Source organism: Manihot esculenta, chromosome 5, assembly GCF_001659605.2.
Source record: "Manihot esculenta cultivar AM560-2 chromosome 5, M.esculenta_v8, whole genome shotgun sequence".
NCBI lineage: Eukaryota > Viridiplantae > Streptophyta > Magnoliopsida > Malpighiales > Euphorbiaceae > Manihot > Manihot esculenta.
In genome coordinates, this window is record NC_035165.2 from 19,522,265 (window position 1) to 19,536,559 (window position 14,295).

Sequence of the window (14,295 nt, forward strand, 5' to 3'; positions counted from 1 at the left end):
CTACTATTGAAGTACCATCATATTGCATGTAGTTGTAACTGTTGTCTTCAAACTGTAGATTTATTGGCGAAGGCCTTGGATAATATGGCTTTAACTCCATAGTCGCTCTTGCTTTAGGATATTTTATCCTATTAATTTCTGCTGGTTCAGTTTCTCTTAGCATTGTTTCGAGTTGAATTAACTCGTGATCAGTACTTGACTTTTCTTCTTCTTCTGACTCCATTGTTAATGGAGCAATTGCTTTCATTTTGCCTTCTTCCTTCTTTTTGTCATCTCCTTTGATTCCCAATTTGGATAGCCTTTTTGTAAGTTCTTCCAGCATTTCCTCATTTTTGTTCAATTTGAGATTAAGGGGTTTACTGTCCATTGGTTTAAATAGCACCTTTTCTTCCATTCTAGACCCTGTAGAGGATTCTGCTTGGTCTCTTAGTGGAAGAATAGCTGTTGGCCTTGGCTGAGCTGCTATTTTTGAGACTTGATTTTCAACTCGATTCAGCTGTTGTCCAATGGTATGGAGGCTAAGATTGGCATAGTTTTGTTGCTTAGCTGCTGGGTTTTCTGAAGGATCATGAGAAAAAGGAATGCATTCTACTTTGGTATTTTCTGTGGGTTGATAGATTATATCGGTCAAAGGTGGATGCATTTCTTTGAAGATTTTCTTTTGAGAGGTCATGAAGGTTTTATAATGAGATTCAAGGGTGGTTAAAAAGGAAGGATCTTCTAGGTTTGGGTATGGTCTTTTTAATATGGAAAAACAATGTTTGAGGAACCCAGGAAAGTCTTTACTTCCCTGCTTCTGGGTTTTGTATAGTTCATACTTTCTGTTCCACATTTTCTGTTCTTTGAGAGGCAGTTCCATTTGAAACCATTTATTAAATGGTTCTTCTTCTGTTTCTAGCAGCATGATCTTGAAGGATTTTGAAATCAGGCTTTCTGCATCATAGCCCATGTCTGAAGGTGTAGGGCTTTGGGGCCTTATTGGGCTTTGAGGCCTTGCTGGGCTTTGAGGCCTTGCATACACAGGATTCGCCACTTGTTCTTCAGATCTTTGGAGCCCAATTACTGAGTTACTTCTCAGGGATGGTATAGATACTGATGTCCTGGGAGGTAATGGTTCTGACCTTATTGATCGTCTATCAGAGACGCTTCTGCTTCTGCTAAAGGTGATAGCAACTGTTCCTTCATTGGACTGCATAATGGATTGAACAGTGGTTGATTCCTCCTTTTTTGGAGGCACCGCTTCTTCTAGAAGCCAACTGTCAGGTAAATTAACCTGATCCCATTGGATTGGTTTTGGAACTATTAAATTCCCTTTTGACATATTAGTCAAAAACAAAGTAGTCGTCCCTTTTGGAGAGACTAACTTTGTGGCACTATCCCTCAAATTAGGGACTACAGTATTCATTGCCTTATAATGAATCCTATAAATCAGAATTAAATTTTCTGATCCTGGTACCATGTCGTACCCCATTGTCTTTATATCCAAAATAAGAGTTTTCATTATATGTGGGTCGGATAATGACAACGTGAGATTTGGGTAACATTGGAAAAATATTGGCCCATCACATAAAGAGGATTCCACGACTCCTAATAAGGAGTCACTGAACTTATTATGTCTTTTGTCTCGGACACAGAGCATGGCGGCTGTATTAAGCCCCAACCTGGTTGCGGGTTTTACCGCTACTTGTATCATTCCTATATGAAGGAATAAGTATTTTTCTTGATGCTTTCGAATGAGTTCTTCTGACAATAAACTCATCGATTGTAAGTTTCCATGAACTGGGGTAGCTTGTTCTACAGTTTTAACTATGTAATCAGATCTTAGTCTAAAAGGAGTTCTGTAGATAAGATCTGAGGAGACAGGAGGTAACTTCCAATTCTGTAGACTAGTATCTATGTCGGCTGCTAATAATATTTCTTTATTTTTGTTTTTGTTTTTTGAGATGATAGAACTAGATGAGCTAGATGAGCTAGATCTCCTATAATTACCAGAGATTGAGTTAAATATCCTTTCCATTTTTTCTTAGATCACTGTCAACGATTTACTCCACCACGCCTAACAACTTTGGTTTTTGGCAACAGGACACGCGACTTGGGTTTCACTAAGAATTACGGATTGGGTAAAAAAAAAAAATTAGAAGCCATTACTGCTTTATTACTTCCCACACACCCAAAGTAAAGCATGTATGATGAAAAATGACATTAAATACACCATTGCACATATATGAAATGCAAATAAATATACAAGCAGACTACATATCATTAATAATAAATGACAATCTCTTATCAATATCTATTAATTTTCAAAGCAGATAGAGGGTTTAAGTACGTGGTCGAATTGTTTTCAAAGAGATTTGAATAATAAAGATGACTTATGAATGATATATCAAGTAAATTAGGGATTTTCTATATCTACAATCTATTAGGAGTTTAAAGGAATAAAAAAAAAAATTATTAAGAGTTTAAGCAGACATTAGAATTCAGGGGTTTAAAATGCTTTTTACCCTTAGAATTCAATTGAATTACTGTTTATTTTTGTGTTGGTAGAATTGAAACAAAACGGAGCGCATAAACTTCGAAATAAGGACAGAGTATTCATCTCTGAAGACCCAAAAACGAAAAAGAAGCGAAAATGATGCCTCAGAGCTCCATCAAATCCAGCGACGCACAGCTCTTCCAGACCTTGAATGGCCTTCAACATCTCTCTGAGGCTCGCCGTTTCAAGGTTTATACAATTCTTTCAAACTCGGCTGTGTTTCATTTTACTTTTCTGAAATGACTCTAATTTGATGATTAATTCATTCTCTATTGGCCATACTGCGAATTTTCTAAGGTCATTCGATATTGGCTTAACATCAATTATGGTAGAAAAATTTTGGGAATTTGGTTTTGGATTGCAGGCATGGTTGTTGGATCAATTTGGAGTCGTTCATGATGGGAAGCAACCTTATCCGGGTGCAATATCAACGTGTATGTTTTATCAGTTAGCTTTTGATGTTTGGGAAAGGTATTTCATGAGCTTATTTGTTACCCTTTTCCTTTCCAGTGAGTGATAGAAGAACTGCTTTCTATTCTCTGTTTGGGTTACAGTAAAAAAGCTTGCAAGTAATGGTGCCCGAATTGTGATTATAAGCAATTCTTCACGACGTGCGTCGACCACAATGGAAAAAATGAAGAGTCTTGGATTTGATCCCTCTCTATTTGTGGGAGCCATCACCAGTGGGGAGTTAACACATCAATACTTGCAGAGGTGTTTTACATATCAAGCAATTATCATATGAGTATCTATATGGATTATTATTTTTCGGATTCCTTTTCTACTAGATCAAACAAGTCTAGTTACAATATGCTTGTTTCTAGTGGGGTTGTATGACATGAGTTATTGCATTCTTTTGCAGGAAAAAAGTTAGTTGCATTATATGCTTTATTGCTTTGGTTTAATGATATCTGTACTTTGGCCTTTCTGAAACTCTAGAGTACATTGAGTTTTGGGAGCAATGATCACCTTAGTCATCAGATAATCAGTCTGGTTATGCTTCATGACCACTCAAAATTATTAGGTTTGAGTGTTTTTCTATATTGCAATTCTTTTATACTTAATGTGTTTATCATGTTTCAATAGCTTTGACATAATTGAAGCCAAATCAACCTGTAAAAGTTGGTTGGGAATTTTCTTTTTCCAATTTTCTTATATTCAGCTCTGTTGTAGACTGCATTTCGTAAACTTGTACAATAACTTGTCTTTTCCCATTTTCTATACTGTGTATGTGTCTTTTTCTTTATCTGTGATTAGTAGAATTTGGAATTTTCGTCATCCCACTTGCAATTTATTTGAAGCCATGGCTTGCTTCTGATGGCTGAATTGGTTTTATTTTTCTTTAGCTTGTACTCATATTCCAAATAAAAATATTTTCAAGTTGTTGCATCATTTTTCCATTACTAATGGCATGTTGCCTGCCACTAGGGTAGATATAAAAGGCTGTGATTTTCTTGCATTAATAAATTTTATAAGAATAATTTCTACTTTCTTGAACTTAATTTTGTTGGAATTCACATAACCTTTCTTATTGCCTTTTTTTAAAGAAAAAGATTATATATGTAATTCCATTGTTATAACCTAAACCTCAAAATTGTTTTCTGGATTTTTATTATAAATAGGAGAGATGATGACTGGTTTGCATCATTAGGAAGATCTTGCATTCACATGACTTGGAGTGACCGGGGTGCTATATCACTTGAGGTAAACCCTTTATTCTGGTTCTTCTTTTATTATTTTCTTTTCTTCTTCTTCTTCTTTTCTTTTTTTTTTTTTTTTTTTTTTTACTTTTCTTCCTATAGTTATAAAATTTTTAGATGTAGTTGGTCATATTTTTTCTCTTCTCCCTATATATCTCATCCTTCTTCCTTGCTCTTTTCATATTTGTTAAACATAAAAAACATATAATGATTCATGGCAATGTAAAAATTGGTGCATTGTTACTTTTAACAAACTTGTTGATGCAAATCACTGTTTGCTGAGAAGGTATGTTTTCCTAGTGTATGTTTTTGCATTGATGCGAGGCTTGTAACTGCTTATCCTTGGGTGTATATATGTCCTGTGGGATTCCCTGCTGGGAAAGCTTGATATGGCAATTGTGAAGGTCTTATGTTTGTAATACACAGTGTGTTCAATAAGCAAATAAAGTTAGTCAAATGATTGATGCAACTAAGAAGCACCTACCATGAGATCACACTGCAACCTATATTTTTCTATTATATATTCAAATCATACCAAATCTGGTGGTTTGGTTTTACCTAATTTTTTACTGAATTCTGGAATGTGCCAGTGTTCAGTTTGGAAATTTTTCAGGTGGACCTGTTGAAGTTGATTTGACCTACAAGGATTGAAAATTTATGTTCAAAGACATGAAAAAACTATTTTATTGGAATAATGAAATTTATAATTAATTATCTTGCTTATCATTTCCTTTTTTTTACCAGGGCCTTGATTTACAAATTGTGGAAAACGTTGAAGAAGCTGATTTTGTTTTGGCCCATGGTACTGAAGCCTTGGGGCAGTCTTCTGGTGCTGCTTGTCCTATGAGTCTTGAGGAGCTTGAGAAAATATTGGAGCGTTGTGCTGCTAAAAGAATTCCTATGGTAGTAGCCAATCCAGACTTTGTGACTGTTGAGGCAAGAGCCTTACGAGTTATGCCTGGTAAAGATTTTCTCACCTTATTCTCAAGTATAAGATCTATGTTTTAAATGTAAAATTACTGTGAACATCAATAGGAACATTAGTTCTATTTTAGAATTAGAAACAGACGTCTCAGATCTTGTAAGTTCATGTATCATGAAGGCTTGCAAAGGTTTGCTTGAGAACTTCTGCGTTTGTGTGTTTGGAGGGAAGGGGCAGGAATTGTCCTTTGTTGAAGCATCACTAATGAATGATGCAGCTCATATTGAAACTTAAGGCTACTTGACGAAGACCTTGAAATGGGCTTCGTTGCAAACAATCTAAAACATAAAATTTTCATATGCTATTAGTAACAGATTGGTAGCAGATATGGCCATTTCTTTTAGCATGCCAAAAGTTAGTCTTGCTTTCTAGTTCATTGTTAAATTTGGGCCAGGTCCGTCTAGCTCACTCCAGAAAAAAGCTAGTTTAAGGGAAGGAGTGTTGAAGGTTCTTATAAGGGGCACATTACCCTATTCCAAACCGATGTGGCATCCCCTCATGTCCAGAATTATATTGAAGTATGGCATATTTATGCGAGACCCAATATTGGATGGGAGACTTTGATACCATGTTAAATTTGGAATAAGTCTAACTCACCCCAAAAGTTAGTTCAAAGAGGAGGAGTTCTAAGGCTCTAGGTACATTACTCCTATTCCAAACCGATGTGGGATTCAACATTCATATCTGTAGACATTTGTCTCCTCTACTCTAAGTTGGAGATCAGAGGCTCAAACCATGGAAATAATCTGCTGATATGCAAAGGCTGTGGAACACTTTCCTCAGTGTTCACATGTGCTTTGTTGTAATAATGCTTATCGTTAGTCACGTGAAAAAAAATTAGCTGGCATTTTTCAATGAGGGACTTAGGAAACTTACTAGTATTTTGAGTGGCTAAGTTAAATTGTGAATTGTGATATTCCTTTTCGTAATTAGAGTATGTATTGATCTTATTGATTTTGAATTTTCTTAGAACTAAGTAGCAAATCTAAAGAATGATGATTAACTTTTTTGATAAGAGAATATGTTAGTGATCTTATTGTTGAGATGGTATGTTGAGTGCCAAGCCAACCAATTGATGCTCTAATGGATCCACTTTCCAAAAGAGGTGTATCTTGAGAGCTGTAGAAGACTTGTGGAAAAGTTTATTTATTTGACTGTAACTGGAAATGTTGCTTTTGCTGTCAGGGTGATTAGTTGGATTATACAGCAAACTTTTCCTAAATATTAGCAACAGAATGCTGACTTAAGAAACTAACAACTAACAGGCTACTAACAAATGATTCAGCCTACTTAATGACACTGGTTTAGGAACCTACTCTTCCTAACACTTTATTTGGCATACTGTTTTTGGAGCAATGTGAAGAATCTTTCAGGTCAAGGAATATGAGGAAAGCAAGAATGCCAAAGATGGAATCAGATGCAAAGTTGCAAACCAAAATAATTTGGTTTATTTTGGCATAGTTTCAATATATATGGATTGATTTCAGTACAGTTTTCAACAACCTACTATGTTTTTTAGAGTTCTGGAAGTGCCTGGACCTCATTGAGTTAGACCTGGTTGCATCTTTAATGGTGTGGGATTTTAGTACAGATGAATTTCTGTAATAAATACCTATAAAGTTTATAGGTATTTATCTGTCTTCTAACTTGAGAGAAAGTATTAAGATAAATATAAATGTTTTTTACCGGAGGAAATGGTTGCTTTTCAAATCTATCTTCTAACTCGAGAGAAAGTATATAAGTATGTATAATTAAGAGCACTTCTTACTAATTTGGGAGGGCAAAATGGTGAGCATGCATGCAGATTATGTTTCTTCATTAATGAGGTGTCTATTGATTTTTTTTTTTTTTGGTGTGTGTGTGTGTTGGGGGTGGGGGGGGGGGGCATGTAAGCAGCTTTGAAGATTAATCCTTGTATATGTAGTTGGTTCTACGATAGGATTCTCTTTTTCGGCTTCTTCTAGTGCTTTTGTACATTCCAACAAAGTTAAAATTTTATGTCTCTTTAGCTTTCAGCAGGATATCTAAGCACGTTTTCTGTAAACTTTGACGGTTGGAAGATGTTTATCCTCTTACGTGTACACATCTTTATCTTCTGTCGCAATGGAGTTTATTCTTTTATTAAAAAAAATGTTACTTCTGTAATTTTAGGACGCATTTATGCTTCCATTGCAGCAGTTTTACCTGTCTAAATTTTTTTGTCATTGTTGCTCTTGCGACTTGAGACTGAATAGTTGTGGTTGGATGTGCAAGTTATGCTTATTAATATCTTAAAAGAAACACAAATTTTTTAGTTTGTCTCCCCTTTGGTTGTTGGCTTTTGTATTTTGTTGATTTACTCTTAACTGAACCCACAACTCAGACCTGTTAACATGAACCATTTTGTGGTGGCAATTCCAGATTTCTGGTGGTTAACTTTCCTGTAATATAAGTTGCATTGATTTTGTTAGGTACATTGGCTGCAAAATATGAGAAGCTTGGGGGTGAAGTTAAATGGATGGGCAAGCCAGATAAGGTGAAGCTATCATCTATTATTCTCTTTTTTTTCTCCCTATTTATTTGGTTTTTGTACTTGTATAGCCGGCCATCTCTTTTCTCTAAGTTGCAAATGTGAAATTATATTTTTCTCTAAATTGCGAATGTAAAATTATATTTTCATCGGGATGTATACTTCTTTCCCATGATGGTTATCAATGCAGGACAGCTAAATAGTTTAGGGAGAAAGTGCAAAATACCATGAGTTTCACAGTGCAAAATATCATGAGGTTTCACGTTTTGATATTTAGTGGCGTGTTGCTCAATTTTTGACAAATGGCACCCAAGACTTACTTTGTTACCATTTAAGGACAAATGCCCTAACATCGCTAATTTTACTGATATGGCAGTGTGAGTAATGAAATAATTTTTTTGGATAAATTACAAGTTAGTCTTTGAGGTATGTCAAAAATCATATGTCATCCTTTTCTTCTTATGGGTAAATTTCATTTGTGGTTCCTAAACTTATAAAGCATTTTCTCTTAATTTCAAGTTGTAACATAAAACCTGCACAACTTTTAATTTAGTAAACAATAAACCCCTTCTTACCAATTATAACAAATTTTCCTGATTATAATAATGACGTATCATCATGAAAAAGATTTGAAATGACTTAAATGCCATCAAATAATGTTCCAACTTTCTTCCTATCCTCTCCTTCTCTCTTCTCTCTTGCTCTATCTCTCCCTCTAAGCCCACCTTTCATCTTCCATATCCTTCTTAATTGACAGTATAGTAAATCAAAAGAGAGGTCTATTAGTTCTAGAGATTTGTTCATAACAAAGGGAGTCAAGAGCCAAAAATGAATTTTACCTCGCGAGTTGAGGAATTAGGGGAGCTAGATGGAACCTGACAAAAGAACAAATAGGGATTGGCCTTCTGATGCATTCCTTTGCTTTTCTATAAATAATTATAGGGCTGATAACCACCAGTTTTGCATTTCCCACTGCCTTTCATCCATTCTTCACTGGCCATGAAGCCTCATTATCACATCCCTAACCATGGTTTTAAATCGCAGTCGTGGCATAACGGAAACAGACCTGTAACGGTCATAACGTAACGGTAACAGTCTGTCGCTACATAAATTTTTTTGAAAAGTTTACAAAATTAATGAAATTAACAAATATTTAAAGGTGCAATCAAAACTAAGTTATACAACTTAATAATAAATATAAATATATCAAATAAATACAAAATTTACAACTTTTAAACATCATACATGATAATTAACCTCAATTACCATCATAATAAGCGTTTAGCAAGCTCTTGAGTAGACCTACTTTGATCTTCTAATAAAAATTATCAAACATTTTAATTTCTAATCATTTTTATTTATACATTCACTCCGAAGTAAAAACTAAAGGGATTAAAAAAAACACTAAAAATTATTGAAAAATAATAAAAACTTAAGTTCTAAATTTGTAATCAAAGTTATCTAATATTCTAACTTCTAATTATTTTTATTTTTGCATTAACTACAACAATGATTCAAAAAATGTCTACCATTTATTGAAAAAAAAAAAAATAAAAACTAATTTTTTTGCACAATAGATTTTGAAACCATTCTAAAATATAGAGTTCTTGATTCTTGAAGAAGTGAACAGAGGAATCTGCAATCTTTAGTAGTCAAGCTTACAGAAATTTAGGAGAAAGTTGAGAAGAGAGCTTGAGAATTGAGGGAAATCAAATGTTTTTTTTTTTTTTTAGCTTTGGCAATTTGGCTTGGGAAAATGAAGTGATAAGGCTAAAAAGAGAGTTTTCAGGCTTTAATTTATTCAAACATCACATGAAGAAGGCTGTCCCAGCGAAAAGATAACATTCTCTGCAAATTCCTGCAGAGAAAAGAAAGTAACGGATGTTAAGTCGCGGCTTGTAACGGCCGTGACCGTTATGTAATGGCTGTAACGGTCGTTACTCTAATAAAATTTTATTGCCGTTAAATAATGGCCTTAACGGCAATGACCTTCTCCAAAATCTGTAAATAACGGTAACATAACGGCCGCTATTTAAAACTACGTAAATATCGGTAACGTAACGGCCGCTATTTAAAACCATGTCCCTAACTAAAGAACCTTACATATGATACCCATTACCATCTCCAATTAAGATCTCTTGTATCAAATATGCTAGCTTTGGTCCAAGCCATCAATTTAAGAACCTCAATCCCCATTACCACTATAACTTTGGAATTTGGATACCAGGTTATTTACTCATTAACTAGCCAAAGTCTTACCTTTCATTGTAAATACATTCTGCTAGATTTTTTAAAACAAGAATCTGGTTTTGATTAAGGTGTAAATAGATTTACACTAAGAAGTTGAGTGGGATGAAGAAAATCTGATAGAGTTAGGAATAACGAAATAGTAATTTGACAGATTGTAAATGAAGAAATGAATTTTGTTTATATTGATAATGGTGGAGTGCCCCTTTTTTAATAAGCCTTTTTCAGTTACAAATATCTTTTCTTCTACCAAATACTTCTCCATATGAGACAACAATAGGAAAACAAGAAGAAACAATAACAAGGAGAAATTAGAAGTGGATTGGATTTGCTGAAGTAGAATTAGAACTAAATAGGAGTGTGCAGTTAAATTCACTTCTCATTCAACAATGGTTGTCACTGCCACTCACATAATACAAAAATGACAGATAAAATACCCTCTGAGAGAGGTCCAGGAAAATATTCCTATGCAAGGAACTTTGCCTCAAGCTCACAGCCGATTCTCAGTAATTTCCTTCACACCTCTTCCACTTCTTCTCCCTCTTCCTGTCCCATATAGAAGTGTTTGATCTTCCAATTTTGTTAGCATCTCCAGGTAGCATTTCCTCCTTAATTCCCTCTACCAGGTTACTTTTCTAGCCAACTAATTTCAGCTGCACAATTCCAGAAGGTTCCAGTTATTTCTGCACTTGATCCTTCTTTCTCACATTTATTCTGTACATGTGTGATTTTGGGCCTTGATGCATAGCTCTTAGATTTTTAATTGCGTTCCTAGCACAGTCCATACAAGAGAAAGTTGAGGAGCTAGGCTTTTGAGTGCCTAGAATTGGTAGGAAGCAGGTCATGTACAGGATGAAGGAAAAAAAATGCATATGGGAAGGCGACACGGGCTGCTGTGGAATTGGGATATAGAAAGGGGCATAGAGTTGCTGGATTCCACGAAATGCGAGGGGAAAAGTTGTTTGACGAAACGAGTAGGAGGAATTACAAAATTGGAGTGTAGTTGGTTGCTGGATCAAACCTGAACAATTTTGATTCCTCTGTTTTTACTTTTCTTTTCTTTCTTAATGGATTGCTTTTCACAATTCTTCCATTTGCAATTGTTGTTCCTTTGGTGGATTTTTAGTGTTTTAAGATTGTATATGTGTAAATTAGAATCAAATTACATGCAATGTTTGTATGCAAAATAAATTTTTTATGGTGATCTGAACTTCTTAGTGAGGTTGCAGTGGATGTGTAGTTGTTATGGTCCCAGATTGCAGATTGCATCATGGGATGATTGATAGGGAAGGAGCTCACTAAAAGGAGTTTTTTAACACCTCAAGACTATCTGTTTGTTATGGATTTGCCCTATCTATTATCTATAACAACAGTTGAGGACAAGCATTTGCTTGAATCAAACGAGAGATTTCTACTTTGTGGTTATGATTTGAAGGGGCTGTGTTATGGGATGAAGGGAGAAGATGAAAGAAGGGGATGGGAGTGGAAAAGGGAGGTGCCACCAGGTGAAGCAGAGAAGAAGATGGAGGAGGGAAGGATAGATATAAGAGAGAGGGAGAGGGAGGCCGTGACAGGGAGAAGGGGAGATGGTGGAGGATGGGGAATAAGGTAATTTTCTTTTTATTTTTAAAATGTCAACCACATCAATATATCATCCGAAAAATTGTTGATAACTCTAAGAGGGAGTTTATTGTTCACCATATTAAGATAAGAGGATTTTATGTCACAAGTTCAAGTTTAGAAACAGTAATATTACAATGCACTGAGTTTAAGACTGATGAGTGAAAATTTATCATTTTTTGTGAAACACAATTTAGTCGTTAGCCTTGTTAAACAGCACACTCAAATTGCCATTAATGAATGTAAAATGTCAAAAATGACCTTTAGTGCAATATTAGAAAAGAAAAAAAGATGAAAACCTCAAATAATTAGAAAGGATAACTGTAAACAGAGTCATTCCCACTTTGGCCTTTCTCTCTCCATTGTTATATCTCTCCGTTTCACAACTCTGTTTGTTCCATTACAAGGTTTGTGAGAATGTAAAATTGTTTTCCCATCTTCCCTTCTTGGAGAATGTTCCCCTATTTCCTGATGTTGTATTTATTGTCATTATGAAGCTTTTGCTTATGGAATTGAGGAGCTTATCATAATCAAGAACATAGATATGATTTAATTGTGTTTGAGAACTACCAATCCCCTTTAGAAACCGTATCTTTCTCTCTTTTCCTTTTAGCTTTTCACTCTTTCTCCCCACTTAATTATTCTCACCTCATCTTCAATTCTGTAATCCCACCATAGATCCTCCACAGTCGATACTTAGTGTTAAATTTGGGTTTCCACAATCGATGTGGGATTCAACACTTAGAATCCCCATCCGTGATGTCACTTAGTCAACAACTCCAGCTAGGATCTTGATTTTGACTCCAATACCATCAATTACTTCTTTGCACTTAAGGTTAGTAGTAGGTTACAGGGATCAGCAAGTGATGGTGGTGGTCTAGCCAAATTGGTTGGGTCTGAGAGCTGTAGTTGCCATTTTATTGTTTTTGGTTTGAGATTTTTGCTTTCTGGGCTGTTTTATACCATCTTTTTGTCTCTCAATCTTCCCCACTTTATACATAGATTCTTCTGTCCTATGATTTTTTATGGGCTTTTAGGTCCTGCTCATGTTTGGGTTGATCGTTCCGTCATTTTAATGTCAATTATTTCTGTTAACTGTATGCCAAAGTTTTAGGTTTGATTTGCCGTATTTTCTCAACTAATGTTGTTGCAGTTTTGATGTATAGTTTGATGTTCTCTGTGTTGTTTGGTACATTCCCATTTGTTTCCACCTTCCTATGGGGATTTATGGCATTAAATTTTAGATGTTCAATTGAGTATTTGGATCTTTTGCTGTTTAATGGCATTTTGAGTGTGTTTTTAAGTTTTTTAACAGGAGGAATAATGTGTTGATGAAATAATACCTCAAGAACTATATTGTTTCTCATAAAAAATAAAGGGAATGACTTGTGGTTATGGTATTCCTCAAGGATTATCTTGTAATTTATCATATTCAAGAAAACAGACTTAGGTCTCCTAATTATATGAAAACTTTAAAGATTGAATTAACAATTTTAGTGAAAAGAAAATATTTTATTAATGGCATTAGAGTATCTTTTCTTAAAGAGTATTAAGAGTAAAGGTCATGGTACTATTTTGTGACAAATTCAACCACATGAGCTGAGTGTCAAAAGCACAAAACCTCATTGTTAGAATTTGATCACTCAATTTCAATTTTGCTGTTATTAGAGTACTTCCATCTGTTTCTAGCCATTGTAACATAGTCATAATTTGTTAATTTGTGATAACATTAGTATAATTCTTAATCTGATAACTGATAAGACGAATAAATTTTGCTTTCCAATGCGATGTAAATTTGGATCTCATGCTAGATTTCTAGTGAGATTCTCATTAGAATCTTCCCAAAAATCATTTGAAAGTACCTTAATTGCAATAAAAGTGACAAAATGCGACAAGTTCAAGTTTTTTCAGTGACCTTTAGAATAAGTTAGCGACTATTAATCTCATCGTGATTTCATATTTGCAGCTCTATCCTTGGTTAGTTCTGTTTTTGTTCTCCTTTTAATATAATGTGAAATTTTCAAAATCCTTGACAGATAATTTACAAATCAGCTATGGCCATGGTTGGTGTGGATGCTCTGGATTGTATTGCTGTGGGTGACTCCCTTCACCATGACATTAAAGGTGCAAATGCGGCTGGGATCCATTCAGCATTTATAACTGGAGGGATTCATGCTACTGAACTTGGAATTGGCAGTTTTGGAGAAGCAGCAGATATGTCTTCTGTAAAGGCCCTTGCGTCGAAGTATGATGCATATCCATCATATGTGTTGCCAGCTTTTACATGGTAGGACTTATGTTCCCAAGTAAATTACGTGGCTGTAACATTTAATTGAGTTTGATTGTGCTGAGCCTAATTTAAAATAGGACTTATGTTCCCACATCAATATATCATTTAACTTGATTAATCGGCTGTTTGCAGTTTGTGGTGGATGACATCACTAATTTAAAATAGGAGCTCCCTTTTTATACACACCTTCCATTTTATATTGTAAGCTATTTTCTTTCTTTAGATGGTAGTTTGGGTTTTTTTTATTTAATATACTGAAACAAACTTCATTAGTCTAAATAATTATTACTCAGGGCACGTTTGCCGTTGTAGTGGAGAACCAAAAAGCAAACAAAGTAGATTTCCATTGCGTTTAGTCAAGTAGTAGTGCCTTTGAATCTAATGATAAATTTTAGACAAAATCACACTTTA

The 14,295-nt window shown here is 34.8% G+C and overlaps 1 protein-coding gene across 1 annotated transcript; it reads left to right on the plus strand.

Moving 5' to 3' along the window:
• The first annotated feature begins 2,533 nt into the window (after positions 1-2,533).
• Positions 2,534-14,002, plus strand: LOC110615755. Its single transcript, XM_021757842.2, has 7 exons — positions 2,534-2,725; positions 2,901-2,970; positions 3,091-3,250; positions 4,159-4,240; positions 4,981-5,197; positions 7,669-7,733; positions 13,631-14,002. Exons 1-7 carry the CDS (start codon positions 2,633-2,635, stop codon positions 13,883-13,885), a joined length of 942 nt encoding a protein of 313 aa, XP_021613534.1. The 5' UTR covers positions 2,534-2,632; the 3' UTR covers positions 13,886-14,002.
• The last annotated feature ends 293 nt before the right edge of the window (positions 14,003-14,295 follow it).

Excerpts from the sequence above, each read along its gene's own strand:
- LOC110615755 (XM_021757842.2), top strand. The coding sequence starts at position 2,633 with ATGATGCCTCAGAGCTCCATCAAATCCAGCGACGCACAGCTCTTCCAG. Across the intron at positions 2,971-3,090 it reads TCCGGGTGCAATATCAACGT|TAAAAAAGCTTGCAAGTAAT; the intron begins GTATGTTTTATC and ends TTTGGGTTACAG. Across the intron at positions 4,241-4,980 it reads GGGGTGCTATATCACTTGAG|GGCCTTGATTTACAAATTGT; the intron begins GTAAACCCTTTA and ends TTTTTTTACCAG.